The sequence below is a fragment of the Nakaseomyces glabratus genome, chromosome K, assembly GCF_010111755.1.
Source record: "Nakaseomyces glabratus chromosome K, complete sequence".
Taxonomy (NCBI): Eukaryota; Fungi; Ascomycota; class Saccharomycetes; order Saccharomycetales; family Saccharomycetaceae; genus Nakaseomyces; species Nakaseomyces glabratus.
The window spans coordinates 119,270-136,447 of NC_088961.1; the positions used below are offsets into that span (position 1 = coordinate 119,270).

Sequence of the window (17,178 nt, forward strand, 5' to 3'; positions counted from 1 at the left end):
ATGTCGGCTGAATTCCAATATGAATCGTTTATCTCTGAGAAACAACTAAACAATCAGTCTGTTTCTCTGGTTATACCGAGGATCACTAGAGATAAAATACATAACAACATCTACTACCGATGTAACCTTCATCCAGTATCGATGAGAGGTGATACCATGCTCAATCTAGCACCCATTATAATAAGAGACCTTGGTAAACTAAGGAATCCATACCAGAAACCGCTCAATGCTACATTGTTGCTAGGTGGGTCAGAGTTCAAGTGCTTATTAATGAAACTTATAGAGATAAGGCCTACATGGGAACAAATTATGACTTTAATAAACGAAGAAATGGTGGAGGAGTCCTTTGAGAATAAATACATAGTGGCATTGGTGCTTGTATATGGCAGAATTCAATACTACTTCTTGACTTTTAGTGATGATTATTATGATGATGCTATTAAATGGAGGAGATTATTTAAGAAATATTTAAATGATTACAGAAAGTTAAAGGCATTGGACCTAAATGTCGATTGCTGGTCAACTTCACAAATGCAAAACGTGGAATTGATCCATCTGGATGAGATAGTAGATTGGCTAGCCACCAAGGATGATATATGGGGTATACCCTTGGGTAAATGCCAATGGGCTAATGTTTATAATGATGATATCGAGGACTCTTCATCGGACAGTTCATCCTCATCTTCCGATTCATCCTCAGGCTCTGAGTCAGACTCTGATTCGGGTCCTGAATCAGTATGAACATATGTAGCATCACAGATGCCTCATAATGATATAGCGATATACCCTAATTAAATATTAGTTTATAGCAACAGTGCTCAAACACCTCTTTTTATTCTCTTGGCTGTGTTACCACTGAACTCGTTTCTTCTCTTTCTATAATTGGTTTCGCTAGGCTTTGCACTGGCTTTCTTCAGTCTCTTCACCTGAGCTTCATCCACAAGCAAAGAATCCAAGTTCAGCGAGTCCGGGAGTATAATCTGTCTAATCGTGTTGCCTCTAATGTTCATATATTGCAAAGAAACACTACCGTCATCATTGTTGGCTTTGTCCGGTTGTGCGTTGTTGACCAAGTAAACTGAGGCCAGCGCACCTGGACCACCAGAGACCTTCCCTGATTGAGACTTCGGAAGCGATAACACCACGTCCGTAACAGTAACGTTCATCTGCGATGACACCGACTGCAGCGTGCCCCATACCGTGGTTCCATTCTTCAACTCCAGTGTTACCTGCTCATTCTTCAGTTTCTTTAAGAAATTCACTAGCAGAGTCATCTTCAATCCGTTTGTCGCCAATAGTCAATTCAAACCACAATATCTGAACCCTTAGAACAACTTTTAAACAGATTCTAGTGGGGATAGTTGTGTATAAACCCTTCCATTTGAGTGTTATTTGCGATGAGGAAATCTGCTGAGTTTGCTTTTACCTGCGAGTCGTCTGAGCTCCGCATACGAAGAACATAGTAGTAATGCAATACTCGACGTAATGTTATCTATACATTTATGTACGTTCTGTGTAATTGTTAATTCCAGGCTATATGTTTCGTTTCAAGATTTTCGGCACCTTTGGCTTGTCTGGTGTGAGCGCTGGCAGGGCAGTCATGGATCCCTTCTTGGCCAATCTCTCCTTCAGGACCTGTTTTCCTGCTTTCTCTAATATAACAAAGTTATTGGAGTCTGCCTTCGGTTCGTTTCCTTCGCTGGCTTTCTTCTTCTTCTCCTTCTTCTTCTTGTTTCTCTTACGTTTCTTCTTCTCCTTTGGTGTCTCTTCTACAGCACCTTTCTTCTTCTTCTTGCGCTTCTTCTTCTTCTTGTCAGATTCGCTGACACCAGTCAGCTTAGCTATGGCGTGCTGTGCTGCCTTCTCAGCGAGCTCTTTGCGCTCCCGTTTCAGAGCCAGCTCTTTCTCTATGGGCCGCAGCATGCTGATCCCTTCCACGTCTTCTTCAAACTGGTGTTCACGCACATACTTCATAGATTTCAAGAAGTTCTTGAATATCTTGTCGTCATCGATGGTGCCCTCGAGAGCAGAGCCCGACTTCTGCTTTGTGGACCCACTGGCAAACAGCTTGACATACTGCGATATCTTGAAAGTTGGATTGTTTGAGTTGTCGTGGTCGTCCGTGAAAGTCAGGTCCTTGATCGCCAGCACGTACTTCTTGGCATGGTCAATGTCCTTGAAGATCAAGTACATCCGGGAGTATGACTTCTTGCGTGCGTTCATTGTGGCAAATTTGGCATATGCGTCGCCCTGGTGGAAGTAGTGCTCCACTATCCCGTGCGCATCAAAGTATTGCTGCTTGTTCTCGAGGGTCGGTGCACCGACTGTGCTCCAGAACTGCGTCTCTGTCAGCATTGGCGGCAGCAAACGCACCACCAGCTTCTTGTAGTCCTGCTCGAGCGCACTCTGCACACGCTGAGCTTCTTTCTTCTTAGTGGTCTTACTGTTCTTGGGCCCAGGCTCGTTCTTGCGCCCGCTCCGTTTAACCTTCGATACACCTTTCTTGTCATCCTTCTTGTCCTCCTTGCCCTTGTTGCGTCTCCGGTCTTTCCCTTTACCCTTAGAGGCACCTTTGGCGTTGCCCTTACTATTACTCTTGGCACTGGCATTGCTACCGCCATTGTCGTTGCCATTGGCATTGCCATTGGCACTGCTTCCGGCTTTACTAGCCTCTTTGCTGGTGTCCTTCTTACCGGCATCACTGTTCCCACCTGTACCAGCACTACCAGCGGCACCAGCGGCACCAGCACCTTTCCGCCTGCGCCTGCGCCTGTCACTACCGTCAGCCATCAAGTCAGCTCTTGCTCATTACTGTTATATATGGCCAATACTAAGTGAAAGTTCCAGCTCCAGCTATATAGCTTTAGATAACTTCGTCCCGCGAGAGTTGCTAAAAATTTGAGAAATGATGAAGAGAGAAGTTTGGTATATAATGAAGGACTTGCTTTCATCGTTGGTTCATTGATCTCCAGTAGCAGTAAACAAAGGTAGTGAGCGATGGACACGGCTAGTAACAGGAGGGGCCCTGATGAGTGGCTTGAGACGGTGAAGAAGTGCCAGGCGCTGACGGAGAACGAGATGAAGCAGCTGTGTGAGATGGTGAAGGAGCTGCTGATGGAGGAGAGCAACATCCAGCCGGTGATGACGCCTGTGACGGTGTGTGGGGATATCCACGGGCAGTTCCACGATTTGCTGGAGCTTTTCCGGACCTCTGGCGGGTTTCCGGACGACGATGTGAACTATATATTCCTGGGGGACTATGTGGATCGTGGGTACTACAGTTTGGAGACGTTCACGCTGCTGATGTGTTTGAAAGTGAAGTACCCGGCGAAGATCACGCTGGTGAGGGGCAACCACGAGTCCCGCCAGATTACGCAAGTGTACGGTTTTTATGAGGAGTGTCTGAACAAGTACGGCTCGACCACGGTGTGGAAGTACTGCTGCCAAGTGTTCGACTTCTTGACACTGGCAGCCATCATAGACGGTAAGATACTGTGTGTGCACGGTGGTCTGTCTCCCGAGATAAGGATGCTGGACCAGATTAGAGTGCTGTCCAGAGCACAAGAGGTGCCACACGAGGGTGGGTTTTCGGACTTGCTGTGGAGTGACCCAGACAACGTCGAGGCATGGCAAGTATCACCCAGAGGTGCCGGGTGGCTATTTGGCAGCAAAGTAGCTAGAGAGTTCAACCACGTTAACGGCCTGAACCTGATAGCCAGAGCGCACCAGTTGGTCATGGAAGGTTTCAAGTATCATTTCCCTGAGAAAGACGTAGTAACAGTATGGTCTGCTCCAAACTACTGCTACAGATGCGGTAACGTAGCCAGTGTAATGAAGGTAGACGAGGACCTGGAGCCCACTTTCAAGATATTCTCTGCGGTACCGGATGACTACATAAACCAGGACGCATCTTCCCCGACTACTAACAACGGAAACTCAGGTTCCAACTCACAGAGAGCTGGATACTTCTTGTAATTATAGAGAACAACATCAGAGGATTATTGAAAAAGCAAGCTACTCCTTCAAAAACAAAGAGCATCCATTCATTCATGAACTTGAATTCTTTTCGCATATGTCACAATCGCAATCACAACCACACGCACACATAACATAATGATAATAATGATCACTGAGGAAGGGCTCCCATGGGTAATATTCAGATATGTGCAGAATACAGGTCCACTGCAAGTGCGATGACACTCGATGACTATAATCGAGTGTCTTCCAAACACGTTATCAATGACCTTATCAGTGCAATCTTAATCTTTCAGCCAATTTTGAAATCCCTTGGTCCCTTTCCTTATTTCAAAACAGATAGTTATTTAAAAACAGGACCTTTATAGCTTTTCATAGAACATTTCGAGAATAATATAATACTGTATACTAGAGCTGGTTGTTGTATTTGAGCTAGTGAGAGAAGAGATATGCAGGTTAAGAGTTTGATTAGCAGTGTAGCGTTGTGGGGATGTGCATTCACTGTGGCTAATCCTATTATTGGGTGGGGTATTGGCGATGTGGATAAGAAAGCTCCAATGCCTCCTGGATTTGGTGAAACAAAGCCTATCCCTGGGGATTCGCCACTGAAGATGTGTGACATCGCCGAGGGGCAGTTGCTAGAGATAACTAAATTAGATCTGGTTCCAAACCCACCCAAGAGGGGATCGAAGCTGGTGATAAAGGCCAGTGGTGAGATATTTGAGACCATTGAAGAAGGCGCATATGTTGATGTGGAAGTAAGGCTTGGGTACATTAAACTTTTGACGCAAACTTACGACCTTTGTGAAATACTGGAAGACAACGACGTAGACGGGCTGACCTGTCCAATCAAGAAGGGCAAATACGACAACTTATCAAAGGATGTCGATATCCCACAAGAGGTCCCACCAGGAAAGTACCTTGTGACCGCAAGGGCATACACAAACGACGATGACCTAATAACTTGCATCACAGGCGAGGTGTATTTCCCACCACCTGGAATCTAAATAGCTTCAACACTAAAATAAAATGGGAATAGAGTTTTTTTCTTGGTTATAAACTGATAAGAAAGAGTTGCTTCTAATGAACTCATTCATCATTTTCTGGTTTCATAGTAACTGTGCTTTTTAAATGGCTATATTGTATATTTTTGACTGCTTTTCTAATATAACTACTAAAATAGTAAATCTACCTAAGAATGTTATCTGATGTGTATTTCAACCATGAATATGTATAAAGTATTGCTACTCAATATTCTTCCCTAACTGAAATGCCTATATTAGCTTATACTTGTCAAGGCATACGACTAAACAAGAAGCCGACTCCCCAGCTTGATCAGCGCAGTAACACAAGCTAACTGCGATGAATAAAGAGGTATTAGTGGTAAGTTAGAGTCTACAGATCAAGGCTAGATTAGCATTAGTGATTTTATTTAGAGACTAGATATAGATCGGAATACACTTGGGAACGAAAATGTCCGGAAAACCACCTATTCATAGACTACCACCTTTGCCCAGACTCAAGGTGAAGAAGCCTATCATAACACAGGAAGCTAACAAATGTCTAGTGCTGATGTCTAATCTGCTTCAGTGTTGGTCTTCTAATGGTCATATGAGCACAGTTTGTGAGGGTTTGGCTAAAGAACTGAAGCTTTGTACAGCAGAAAGAGCAATGGGTAAAGGCACACAGACCCAAAAAAGCAACATCAACTACCATGCTGCCAGACTATACCCTAAGATTAACGGTAATCCACACGATTAATAGGACAGGCTTCTAAATAGAGCCTTGTTTCAATGATCGTATGACAAACAACTTGTATATATTATACTCAAGAATCAAAATTGTCTTACTAAGCGACATTTCCACATATACATACTGCTTAGATGCTTAATAAAACAAATATTCATTTCATTTCAACTACATCAATTTATCATATGTATAAAGATACAAAAAAATAAGGTCAATATTGTACATCATTAATAATTACATGGATATTTTATCAGTATAATGTCATATATTGGTATAACTGTTTTATGCATATCGTAATAATTTCCAAAGGGAAATTGGAATGTTTTAACATTAAAATTTGGACTGGGAGAGATATAGGGAATATGATCATTTCTTTTTAATTCTTCCTGCTCTTTCAAGTTTGTCATCGACTAGGTACCAACCTGGGTAGTAATCTTCATGGAGGTTCTCTATTTTGACCAAGTCCTCATCGGCAATGGGTATAGGTTCAGCTTTAGTGACTTCGTTATGTTTATATCTATTTTCAATCTCCCACTCAAAGTTCAGTTTTAACGGAGTTGAATTCTTATCCTTCCTCAAGTGTGGATTAGGAAGTGTCTCTTCCACATTCCCGAGAGAGGTAAACCCGTATCTGTACAACTCACAAATAGGCTCGTTGGAATATAGTAGAAAACTCCAGATGTTGGCTAGATTCCAATGCAACAAAGGTTGTAGACGATAGAAATCTGGCCAATTAGCATCTGTCTTTTGAATAGGCTTTAAATGCTCGCCAAATGGATCAGTGTGTCTTATACCGATGACAATGGCTTTTGTCTCGGGAAATACCTGTAGAAATGTTTCAAAAGCTTCAGCCATTGTCTCACACTTATCTCGGTCAGATTCATATAAGGACAGTGAATATCGCAGTGACGTTTCCTCGATAAAATTCTCTAAAGTCTTGAACGTATCATCATGGTCGATAAAAACAGTGGGTAGTTTGGTCAAAGGAAATCTATGAAACTTTCCATCAAACTGGGATTGACTTAACTTCACAATGTAGTATTCCCAGAGACAGCTTAAATATAGTAATAACAGCACCTGGCAGTCTTTGCCTCCATTATAGGAAAACGATATTTCACCATTCAATGGTGACCACTTCGGAAAAGTTTCATTGATCAGTATAGATTTAGTTGTATTTATTGCTCTCTGTGTCTGTGCGATAATGGAATCACTCTCAGCAGCAATCTGCAGGTAAGAGCTCGTTAGGTTATAGCAAAGCTCTGCAGCGTCACCCAAACGCATCTTGTTTTAAACTCTTGGATTCTGGTCTGCTTTTTTCTTCGAGAATAGCTCAGCTTAAGTTAAAGTTACTGCTAAAGACATAAACAACCAAACGATCTGATATATATTTCTATTATAAATTACTTGTGATCATCTCAAATTCACTATTTTTGCCAATTCGTTTGAGTTTCCCACTTAGTAATCATTGAAATTTTTTGGCATTTCCAGCTTTTTTCGGTTATAGTGTGTAAGACTTATTTAAAGTATTACTAGTTTGAGAGAAGTTAATTGAGCATTAAAGGAGATTAGTAGTGTTAATATATTATATTTACTTGAATATATTCGTATAGCATAATTTGTTGTGGATAAATGCAAGAAAAGAGCAAAAACAGTAGAGTTCTATTAGTTGTATTTGTGTATTAGCACAAATTATTAATTACAGGATTGTTAAATTGATAATGCCAGAAATACGTCAAATTATTCCATACCAAATAGGGTATTTAATTCGTTAGTTGAAGTATATTTCTAATTGGTTAAACGTTCCTTCAAGTCACGTAGGTAGATCTCCACCATGCGTAAATCATTGGGTGAATCCTTATCCCAGACTACCGACACTGAGTTGTATTTCTTCTGGATATTTCCAAGTTCATCCACAGTTGGAATGTTATCGTTAAATTCGCGAGCTTCGCCTACTATCTTGTTCAGCTTCTCAATTGTTGATATATCTCCGAATATACCATTGATCTTCATCTCAGATGTGATGTGACGGATCTGCTTTATCTCGGAGTAACTTTCCCATGATAGCGATAGTAGCGAGTTGTAGAAATCAACATTGCACACATTCAAATATAATGTAATATCAGGGGAACTTTTACAATAATTGTAGATGTAAGTAATGATACGGTATAGTCTATCAGTGGAGAATTCAAAAGTTTGCCTTTCGAGCAATTTAACTATTACGTATGGAAGTGAAACTCGGTATGGTTGTGGTAACTCTGTTGGATTATCCGTACATGTAGTTTTCAAATGATCTAAAATAACTTTGACTTCACCAGATTCCCGGTTATCCCATTTCTTATCTCTATTTTCATATAGTTTCAGTAACTGTTCAGCTTTCACCAAAAGATCATGATCGTCGTTTATTGCTTCTATGAGGTTATCCATGTAAGGTTTCAAAAGCAGCTCCAAAGTACCTTTGAATTTCTCTTTGATTGTGATCTCTTCGAGGGTTTTCTTGTTGAATACCAATTTCAAGTTTTGAGGAGTCTCCAGTCTTGAAACAGTATTGACGTTCTTTAAGTTGTCCTTCAAATCTTTAATAACGTTTTGAGCTGATGCAGTATCTTCATCTAGCAAGCTTGTACTGGTCAAAGAAACAGGATACTTCCTCAAATTGGTGCTCTTGAAGCTTGAGAGGTTGCTCTCTGAATCAATGCGGCCAGTCAAATAGTCAACTAAATTTTGGTCAGATTTTGCCTTAGCTTTGGATTCACCACCAAATATTATATGTGGGTTTTGTTTCTCCTCATTACCACTAAAGAAATGATCAAGAATAAAGGACGAACTGGCTTGTTTCTTCCTAAGATTCTGCTTCTGTTTGACTCTTTCAAACACTGAGTTGTATAAGTTCTGTTCTATCTGAGTAGCTGCAGCATCTACTGTAGATTGGTCTTCATATTCTTTATTGCCAGATATATTACTTTTCTCTTCCTTTCGAAGTTTTATGGAGCTATGAAAGTACCGGGATCCTGACCTCGTAACCGAGACGATTGAGCTCCGACGTAGCATCTATAAACAACAGTAATGTCTGGCGCTGTTCTATTGTTCTACTTGTGTTAATTGGGAGCTTTGGGAGTTAGTATAAGTTTTAAAGATACTTGAAGTTTGACCTTTTCTGGTATTTCGCATCGCTAACAATATTTAAGGTACGAAATGATCAAGTACACAAGATATGCTACTAATGAATGCTAAACTATGGATTAGATGCTAACTAAATGAGTTAAATATATGCTTATTATGCTAAAATCTTGTTGAGATTTATGTGTAGTTATGTTAAATCAACTGGTTTCTTTAAAAAATATCTGCACAATAAATTGGCGTTGATTCTCAATCCAAAAGGTACACTGTCTGTTCAGCGTGTCTACAAATATTTCTTCATCGCTTTGAGGCTGGTAACCATTCATTACTATCTCTCGGTCATTTGGTATTTCAATTGCCACATTTTGGTATGGTTCATAAGCCACTACCAAAAATCTTTTGTCCTTTTGGGCAGAGGTGTTCAACTCTAGACCTGAAACAATCCTAGCATATGGACGATCCGCATTCAATACATCAGCAGTCTTATCGCTCTCTTCAAACTCCAACATCACAGCTATTCCTTTGTTGCCTTTCTCATCGATGACTTCGGTAGAATGGCAAGTGGGTACCAGACCTTCTATAGTGTTGATTGTTTTCCTCCTGGCCTCGACTTTCATCTCAAACGTATCAACAGGTTTCGTTGCCTGTTGCTTTTCATGCCGTATCTCATCTAGTTCGCCTCTTCTGATTACATTCATCCCATGCTTTTTACCTCCCAAGTGTCTCTCTACACTGGACCACGACATATGCATGGTATTGCACAGCTTACATACCAGCTTACCTGAATGGTTTTTGTAAATATATGGGTTAGACTGAACTTTCTTAGTGTCTGTATCATCCTTTTCTCCCTCCTTGTCCTGGAATGTATACTTGATGTTTTCACCTTGTTGCAATAATTCTTCAACTTGTCTTCTCCGCTGTTGGTTTATTTGCGAATCAGAAGCAATACCACCCCCACCTTTCTTCGAGCCTGCTCTATTCTGAAAGTCCATTTTAGTGTGTTCAGCTTATTTATCGGTATATTATTGCCTATTCCAGGTAGCTTCTAATTAACAAGTGGTGTTGACTTTATAGCTCATCGCCTCTTTTTTTAAAATTTGTCAAAATTTCAGTTCTGGCAGTAAGCCCGAACCTTTGTGGACAATAGAATCAATAAGCAAACAAAAGATGTGTTTTGTAAAAATGCAGTTCATAAGTGTTATAAATTAAGTATTAGCATTATATATAAGATGCAGAGGTAATACTCTTTCTAGTGTACAAATCATTAGAGCTTCCTTGTTCCCATGACAGATCATCAAACTTGGGTTTGATTATTTTGATTGAATGGGGAAATATGCAAATGAAAAAATTGGCTAATTAGTTGAGGAGTTTGGGGGAGATATCTAGCCATTAATCAGCAGAAACAACTGAGTATACACTAACTGCAGATTCCTTTATTTCAAACTTCTTGTTGGTAAGTTCTTTATCCCATTTTTGGTGTGGTATCTTCCATCCACATTTCTGTGCAATCATTGTGGCAATATCATCACAATATCCTAATAATGAGATATCAAATTCTGCATGTCTAACAGGATCACGGTTAATTAGCACTTGTGGAACATGAGCAGGTAGCATGTTGACTATTTCAGATACTGGGGCTACTTTCAAACTTGTACCGATGCATAATAGTAAGTCACAGCGGAAAATATCCTCTTTGACAGTCTTGTGGAATCTCGATGGTAAGGGTTCACCGAAGAATGTGATATCTGGTTTAATAACACCAAATGATTTGATGGTGTCCTTATCAACCTGATCGAACCATTCGGGAATATGTTCTTCGCCATCGAGCTCTCTTTCATAAAGTTCTAGGTACTTCGTTCTCTTCTTGTAGCAATGGGGGCACAAAGGAATTTCAAAATTTCTTATATTTTTAAATATCTTTTCACCAGGTAAGGACCATTTACAAGTCACACATGATGCGGTGGCGAAAGAACCGTGGCATTGGATTAACTTGGACACTTCGATACCTGCATATGATTCCAAGTTATCAATGTTTTGTGAGTAGTTTCTAAGTAGCTTCCGTTTGTCCTGGAGAAGCTTTATGAAACTATGCAATGGAGAGTATATATTCTCTGGAGGCAAAACCATGTTGGCAATGTTATAGAAGACGGACGGATCTCTCAAGAAAATCTCATAGTTGAAAACATCTTGTGGATCTTCTAGACCTAAATACTTAATTTTGGTGTAGAAACCCTCAGAGGATCTGAAATCTGGAATACCCAAGGATGTAGAGATACCTGCACCAGTTAGGACGACTATTCTCTTAGCCTTTTCAAGTCTTTCAACTAAGTGATCGATGGTGAAAAAGTTCATTAGTCTCAGACGAGTAGAGAGTACCTTGTTGATAGCTTTGTATAGGTTTCTCAATAGACGAATGGTGAACTTCTTGTCGAGAGGATCATTCATGTCTGCATATGAAATGGTATATTTCTTGTTAGCTTTCCATTCCTCTACATTCTTGGATATGTGGTTCAGCACTTCTCTGTCCTTTAGTTGGAAACCCAAGAGACGGATCATGTAGTATAAATGCAATGAATTAATCTCTGGTGGGAAATATGCCGTCCAGAACTTCCTTAAACCGTAGTACTTCAAGTACATACACGCGTTGATGGTGTCTTTCCTTGTAAACGCCGTGACCACAAACTTCCCGTCCTTGACATTCTTACCAATGAGTATAGGCGAAGGTGGCTCGCGAGGCATCAACGACTCCTGTTGGGCAATCTCTTCTGCAGTCATCATGGGGCTCCCCAATGCACTATGTCTATTGGGACTTAACCGAGATGACCTCAGAGTACGCCCCGACGAAAATGGGCCCATAGGGCTGACCGATGTAGAGCTGGCGCTCGAAGATGTAGGCGACGGACCTGTCTTCAGCCGCTTGGATCTTCTAGTACTAGATTCATCACTCATTCTAAAACACTATTGGTAAAAGCTCAAGTAATAACGTGTATTCTCAATGTAATATTTGATTTTGGTCCTTTATTTTTTTTATTTTTGGCGTCCTTGATGTATATATTTTTGGCGTTGATCAAGGGAACTCTGCTGTAGTGCTGATCCCTACTGAACTTGTGTCCTTTTCTTTCGAATTATGTATACACTAAACCCGGTTGCTAGCTCAGCGCCAAATCACCTAAAACTTGTCAACGTTAGCCTTTATACTCCCATCGAAATAGGCCCCCTCCAGAAGAGCCCATTTGTTTTGAAAAATTTTTGAAATTTTTTTTGTCGATTTTCTCGAAGAAATTTCGGCATTTGGGAGCGACAGCAAAGACACGCATAACGACGCGATTACAGACGGGGTTCATCGCTGGTTGGTACTATGGCGAAGCGTGATGAGATGGGTATGGGGGGGTTGTGGAGGTGTTCTTGGAGTGTAATAGTACATATTTGTGGTGAGTTTCAGTTCGCCCAATGAGGTAGTTTTGTCTCGTATGACCACTGTTGTTCTGTGTCCTCCTTGGTGCTGTATCTGAATGCGTGTAAGTAGAGCTCTATATCGTTTGGCCCTGGATCAGAGTATAGTTCTGTCTCACATTCTGGGCATAGTTCCCCAGTGAGCATGGTCCCATTTGATCTGGAGCTCGGCAATTGCCATGTTCCCGCTGGGTAGCTTTTCCCCACATTGTCTAGTCTCTTGATAACTTCGTCATAGTCTTTACCGTCTCCCCATACTTCGGGACTTGAGTATATTGGGTCATTGGCTATAGGGTGGCCCAAATGCTGTAAATGCACTCTAATTTGGTGTGATCTGCCAGTGAGGGGCTTGCACTTCACAATGCTAGTCTGTTTATCTTTGGATACAGAGACTCTCTCGAATATAGTCCTAGCGTGTTTTGCATCAGGGTCGGTTTCTTCACAAACTACGTTTAATGTAAGACGTGGCTCTAATAATTTCAGCGGTTTGTCTACAACAGTGGTCCCCTCGGGGAACTCACCAACAACTTTCGCCAAGTATTCTTTCTCTACTTCCCTGGCTTTCAGTTGATCACCGATCTTATCTGCACCTTTCGATGTCTTAGCTAGGAACATTAACCCACTGGTCATCCTATCAAGACGGTTGCACGGGTGTACTACATACCCACGCTCTTTCTCTAACGCTTTTGTAATGGTATTGAATCTGTATCGGCCAGTTGGATGTACTGGTATACCACTAGGTTTGTTAATGACAAGGATGTCATTATCTTCAAAAACAATTTCAATTGGCCGAGATGTGACTGGCGGTTCATGACGGTGGACCTTGTGTGTGATTAAATCTCCATTCTTTATTATGGATTCCAGGGTAGCTGGCTTATCGTTCAACAAAACGGCTCCCCTTTCAATAGTCTTCTTATAATACTCAGCTGGTCGATCTCTGAACTCATTGGTAAACACGTCTAGTAAGTTCCTATCTCTCCACCGCAGTTTACAATACGTGTTATAAGTAAAATAGTAAGGTACAATTTTTCTCAATGGGCCGTCGACTTCGATAGTATATGGAGGATCCGACTGGCGGTTCTTTGTCTTCTTATTTGTGCTTGAAGCTCGTAATTTGAAGCCAGCACCATCGCGGATGATCTCAGACTTCGCATTTGATTTCTTGTTTCTCTCGCGTCGCTTGATTTTTTCCTCCTGTACCCTCTTAGCCCTCTTAATCTCCTGTTCCAACTGGGCATCAAATGTAGACTTATCTTTGTCCTGTATCTCTGTAAAACTCCGCTTGGTAGCGGTAGAAGCCGTCACTCCATCTAGCTTTGGTTTTCCAGCTCGAAAGAAGTTGAGAACAGCTCTGATCATATGTTTTTGGTTGCCTTATTCACTCCTGCAATCCCCACTCTAGCAATTCCACCGCTACTTTCTCTCATATCTCTTCTTATAATTTCTTGTTATCAATTTCAGTTTTTCCAGCTATGGGAAATGGCGTAGAAAGCTCCGAATACTTAGCAAAAAATACTAATGTAAAGATCAAAAGTTATATTATAAACTGTATTTACGTAATTAATTTGAACTAAAGATAGAATTAAGAAATATTAGGTTGAAAATCAAAGTTGAGCTTCATGAATTATAGTCGTAAAAATGTTGATGCATCCAGAAGTGTTTGTTGCTGTTGCTTGCCTTTTAATTTGTTACTCCGATGTTATAATGCATTAAATCAAGAATAAATAACAAAGATAGGAGCAGTATTGTGATCTAGCAGGTTCAGCACACTTCCAAGTCTTTTGATGCTAATGCAAATAAAATGATTTGTGAAACAAAAAGTAAAAGCGTCTTATAGTAGTAGTTGTAAAATTTGAGAAGGCTTCCTCTATTTCAAGGGTTCGTTTAAGAATGCAAGGATATCTATGTGTTCATCGTCATCATCATGGTTAGATGGTTGACTAACAGATGTACTGGCAGGTGGAGTAGTTTGTTTCGAAGTGCTTTCAGATACGGTACTTGTAGGTCTATCGGTATCTAGACGAGCAAATGAGACTTGTGAATTTCTGTTTGAAAACAAGTGCTCGTCAATTTTTGGAGTCTCTCTCATATAATGGTGCTCATCACTGGAAGGTATTTGTTGAGTTCTGAGATCAAATGTAGGTAGTTTTGTATTGGTGTTTCTGATTGTGCTTGGATTTCTACTGTGTTTTCCAGCAGCCACTTGTGGAGTTGGCACTTGTGCATTTCTTTGAGTCAATGCATACGTTAAACCTGGAATCACAAAGTCATCTTCTTTGTATTTCATTCTTAGAACTCTATTGATCTCATCCAGATCAACACCATTCAGCATTGGGAATAAATGGACCAACATCCAGAATGCAGATATCTTTAACTTATCTTGTGCATCATAGAAGGCATCCTCCCTTGAAGGAGATAAAGATGAGTCAGAGGTTAATACATTTTCGGTTTCTGTGCTCCTCATCTTACCTTCTTTGGCGTTCTGATGAGACCTGAATTCTGGCAGTGGCTTACCAGAGTAATACTGGTCCCAGAATTCATTATCCCAGCAGTTATCTTCATAATCAAAATCTAGCTTGAAAGCACCAATAAAAGTTCTATAAACGTACCACAAACATCTCTTCCACCATTCCTTTTGATGGCTCCAACATTGTCTTTTTAGCCACTTCCCACGGTAATACCAACCTCTTCTTCCAAGTTTGGTTTTCCTGTAAAACAACATGTCCTGTTCACTCATCTCACCTTTCAATATAAATTTATCAAGTAATACTTTCTTTTCCACTCTTTCCCATGTATGTCTCCAAGGCTTTTCTCTGTAAAAAAAGACCATAGAATTCACAATGCAGGCTAAAGGTCTTGTAAAAGTATCCAGGTATGTGACCCACATAACAGGGCCATGTTTCTCCTCGTAGTTATACTGTAAACAGTCAGCAATAATAGGGAAAACCCAAAGCGCCAAATATGAGCAAGGATAAATGAAAATCGACCTGACATTCTTTTGAATTTGAGATCTCCTCTTCTTCATATTTTGGTACATTTCTCTTTGGAAATTCTTTTTAACATCGTCGATTTCATTTGCTCCAACTATCCTTCTTTCATCTCCCAAAGGAGGGACAACTGAGTTGTCCATAGGTGATATACCTTTACTCAAGTCTTCCATTTGATAAGCAACTGGGTTTTGAGTTTCTGAGTCTTCACCATCTGGGATGGGAGTACTAAATATTTCAGTTAGGCCGTTTTCCAATAATGAGTCGATATTAGATTCATCACTAGCATCAGAAAATCTCCTTGAATGTCCTGACCTCCTATCTGTTGAATGGATACTCATATGTTTCCTTAATGATGACAGCTTTGAAAGAGGGTTATTAAAAGTTTCTTTAGGTGTTTCCAGATCAGCCATTTCAATGTCTTTGTCTTCTGCCTTATTTTCAACCTGATCTTGGTTTTGGTTTTGTATTTGTTCTCTTACTGCATTTCTTTCTTGGGCATTCTTAGAATTCTTATATTTTAAGATTTGAAGGCCTTGATGGTACTTGTCATAATCTTCATTATCAGCTTTATTTGCTCCATACGCATATGAAGATCCACTGCTATAAATTGAATAACTTCTGGTCGACAATTCGGAGTCATCACTGATATCTTCCATCGATAATGTGAAGAAATTTTTGAAAGATTTGATGATGCCCATAAACAATGGTGATATATATCTCTTCATCAGCCATTTTATAGTACCAAATTTGGAAGATCTCAAGATTCTGTCCTCCTCATGGCGCGCTTCCTCCTGCTCATGCTTAAAATCCTTTAACTGATTTTTGATTTTTCGTATCTTGCTTGACACGTATAGATATATGCTAATATAGATGGCAATAATTGTTATTACCAAAAAGTATCTGGGACCCCAACTTAGGACGATCTTATACCAGAGTGGTCTTGGTGGCAAATAGCACCAAGCACTCCACGGTTTATAGCCTCCGATTCTAGGTTTGAATGGGAAGTCGTAGTTGTTATTATCTAGCACAACAGCGTCTCTTTCTGCTTGTGTCCACTTATGCAATTTGTTATAATTTATGAAAGCCAGGCTCGCCAGCACGCTCGGTATCAAAGCTGTCATCGGCCAGATATAGCCCCTCACTTTGTATAGCCCACCTTCCATGTTACCCGTTTTGGCGTTCCTCCACTTCCAGTTCGGTTTAAATATAAGTAATGCAAAATGTATGGCGAAGACCATGATAGCAATATCAGCACCTTCTGTCGCGTATGCAGTAAGCCAACCGAGTGTATTAAAGAACGCCGGCGTCGCATACACATAGTTATTGTTTAGAATAATCGCGGGGTATATCATCAGAATTAGAGCCTTTATGAAATCGCAGATGATCAGAAACAGAATCAAATCATGTCTGAACACTTTTCGCCTCTTGTCAATATTCAGCATACAGTATATACCAACTACACCACCAAATATCGACAACGCAGACGCAGTGATCGCCACCACCCTGATCCTGTACAGCTGCCCCGCGTTAAACGTCGAAAACATGCCGGGAAGCCCCAGCGCCAAGTTCACCGTAGTGGTGTTCAGCGTGGACATAGCCTCCCGCACAGACGTCTTAAGGCTCGGCACCTCCGTCACATTAAAATTCGCCAGCGCGTCCAGCATTTACGTATGTATGTGTAATCTTAACGCCTTCGCAGTCCACAGTCACAGTTCACTTTCTCTTATCAATAATATCCCTTGTCCTTCGTACCGTTGTATTCCCAACCTACCTTATTTGCTATTGTATAGCTGTGCCTTATACCTGGCCTATACAGTGCGATGCCAGTCTTGTAACTTGGCGCCTGGTGCCCATTGCTCCTTCCAACTTCAAATTTTTTTCTTCTGCTTTTCAT

General features: G+C 40.7%; 12 protein-coding genes across 12 annotated transcripts; 4 read left to right on the forward strand and 8 right to left on the reverse strand.

Moving 5' to 3' along the window:
- Positions 1-741, forward strand: PRP38 (U4/U6-U5 snRNP complex subunit PRP38; the record flags this gene model as incomplete). The annotated part of the gene is made up of 1 exon (XM_448279.1): positions 1-741. The coding sequence occupies one exon, from the start codon at positions 1-3 to the stop codon at positions 739-741; it is 741 nt and encodes a 246-aa protein (XP_448279.1).
- A 77-nt stretch (positions 742-818) lies between these two features.
- Positions 819-1,274, reverse strand: SMD1 (mRNA splicing protein SMD1; the record flags this gene model as incomplete). Its single annotated transcript, XM_448280.1, has 1 exon — positions 819-1,274. The coding sequence occupies one exon, from the start codon at positions 1,272-1,274 to the stop codon at positions 819-821; it is 456 nt and encodes a 151-aa protein (XP_448280.1).
- A 259-nt stretch (positions 1,275-1,533) lies between these two features.
- UPF3 (Upf3p) lies at positions 1,534-2,790 on the reverse strand (the record flags this gene model as incomplete). The annotated part of the gene is made up of 1 exon (XM_448281.1): positions 1,534-2,790. The coding sequence occupies one exon, from the start codon at positions 2,788-2,790 to the stop codon at positions 1,534-1,536; it is 1,257 nt and encodes a 418-aa protein (XP_448281.1).
- A 207-nt stretch (positions 2,791-2,997) lies between these two features.
- SIT4 (type 2A-related serine/threonine-protein phosphatase SIT4) lies at positions 2,998-3,975 on the forward strand (the record flags this gene model as incomplete). Its single annotated transcript, XM_448282.1, has 1 exon — positions 2,998-3,975. The coding sequence occupies one exon, from the start codon at positions 2,998-3,000 to the stop codon at positions 3,973-3,975; it is 978 nt and encodes a 325-aa protein (XP_448282.1).
- A 449-nt stretch (positions 3,976-4,424) lies between these two features.
- NPC2 (sterol transporter) lies at positions 4,425-4,982 on the forward strand (the record flags this gene model as incomplete). Its single annotated transcript, XM_448283.1, has 1 exon — positions 4,425-4,982. One exon carries the CDS (start codon positions 4,425-4,427, stop codon positions 4,980-4,982), a length of 558 nt encoding a protein of 185 aa, XP_448283.1.
- Positions 4,983-5,448: 466 nt separating this feature from the next.
- Positions 5,449-5,736, forward strand: MRP10 (mitochondrial 37S ribosomal protein mS37; the record flags this gene model as incomplete). The annotated part of the gene is made up of 1 exon (XM_448284.1): positions 5,449-5,736. One exon carries the CDS (start codon positions 5,449-5,451, stop codon positions 5,734-5,736), a length of 288 nt encoding a protein of 95 aa, XP_448284.1.
- A 354-nt stretch (positions 5,737-6,090) lies between these two features.
- On the reverse strand, positions 6,091-7,005 carry FAD1 (FMN adenylyltransferase; the record flags this gene model as incomplete). Its single annotated transcript, XM_448285.1, has 1 exon — positions 6,091-7,005. One exon carries the CDS (start codon positions 7,003-7,005, stop codon positions 6,091-6,093), a length of 915 nt encoding a protein of 304 aa, XP_448285.1.
- A 504-nt stretch (positions 7,006-7,509) lies between these two features.
- Positions 7,510-8,772, reverse strand: MTF2 (Mtf2p; the record flags this gene model as incomplete). The annotated part of the gene is made up of 1 exon (XM_448286.1): positions 7,510-8,772. One exon carries the CDS (start codon positions 8,770-8,772, stop codon positions 7,510-7,512), a length of 1,263 nt encoding a protein of 420 aa, XP_448286.1.
- A 269-nt stretch (positions 8,773-9,041) lies between these two features.
- On the reverse strand, positions 9,042-9,833 carry PRP11 (spliceosome assembly protein PRP11; the record flags this gene model as incomplete). Its single annotated transcript, XM_448287.1, has 1 exon — positions 9,042-9,833. One exon carries the CDS (start codon positions 9,831-9,833, stop codon positions 9,042-9,044), a length of 792 nt encoding a protein of 263 aa, XP_448287.1.
- A 397-nt stretch (positions 9,834-10,230) lies between these two features.
- On the reverse strand, positions 10,231-11,790 carry SIR2 (the record flags this gene model as incomplete). The annotated part of the gene is made up of 1 exon (XM_448288.1): positions 10,231-11,790. The coding sequence occupies one exon, from the start codon at positions 11,788-11,790 to the stop codon at positions 10,231-10,233; it is 1,560 nt and encodes a 519-aa protein (XP_448288.1).
- A 489-nt stretch (positions 11,791-12,279) lies between these two features.
- On the reverse strand, positions 12,280-13,653 carry PUS9 (pseudouridine synthase PUS9; the record flags this gene model as incomplete). The annotated part of the gene is made up of 1 exon (XM_448289.1): positions 12,280-13,653. One exon carries the CDS (start codon positions 13,651-13,653, stop codon positions 12,280-12,282), a length of 1,374 nt encoding a protein of 457 aa, XP_448289.1.
- Positions 13,654-14,161: 508 nt separating this feature from the next.
- Positions 14,162-16,948, reverse strand: GPR1 (Gpr1p; the record flags this gene model as incomplete). Its single annotated transcript, XM_448290.1, has 1 exon — positions 14,162-16,948. One exon carries the CDS (start codon positions 16,946-16,948, stop codon positions 14,162-14,164), a length of 2,787 nt encoding a protein of 928 aa, XP_448290.1.
- Between the last annotated feature and the right edge of the window lie 230 nt (positions 16,949-17,178).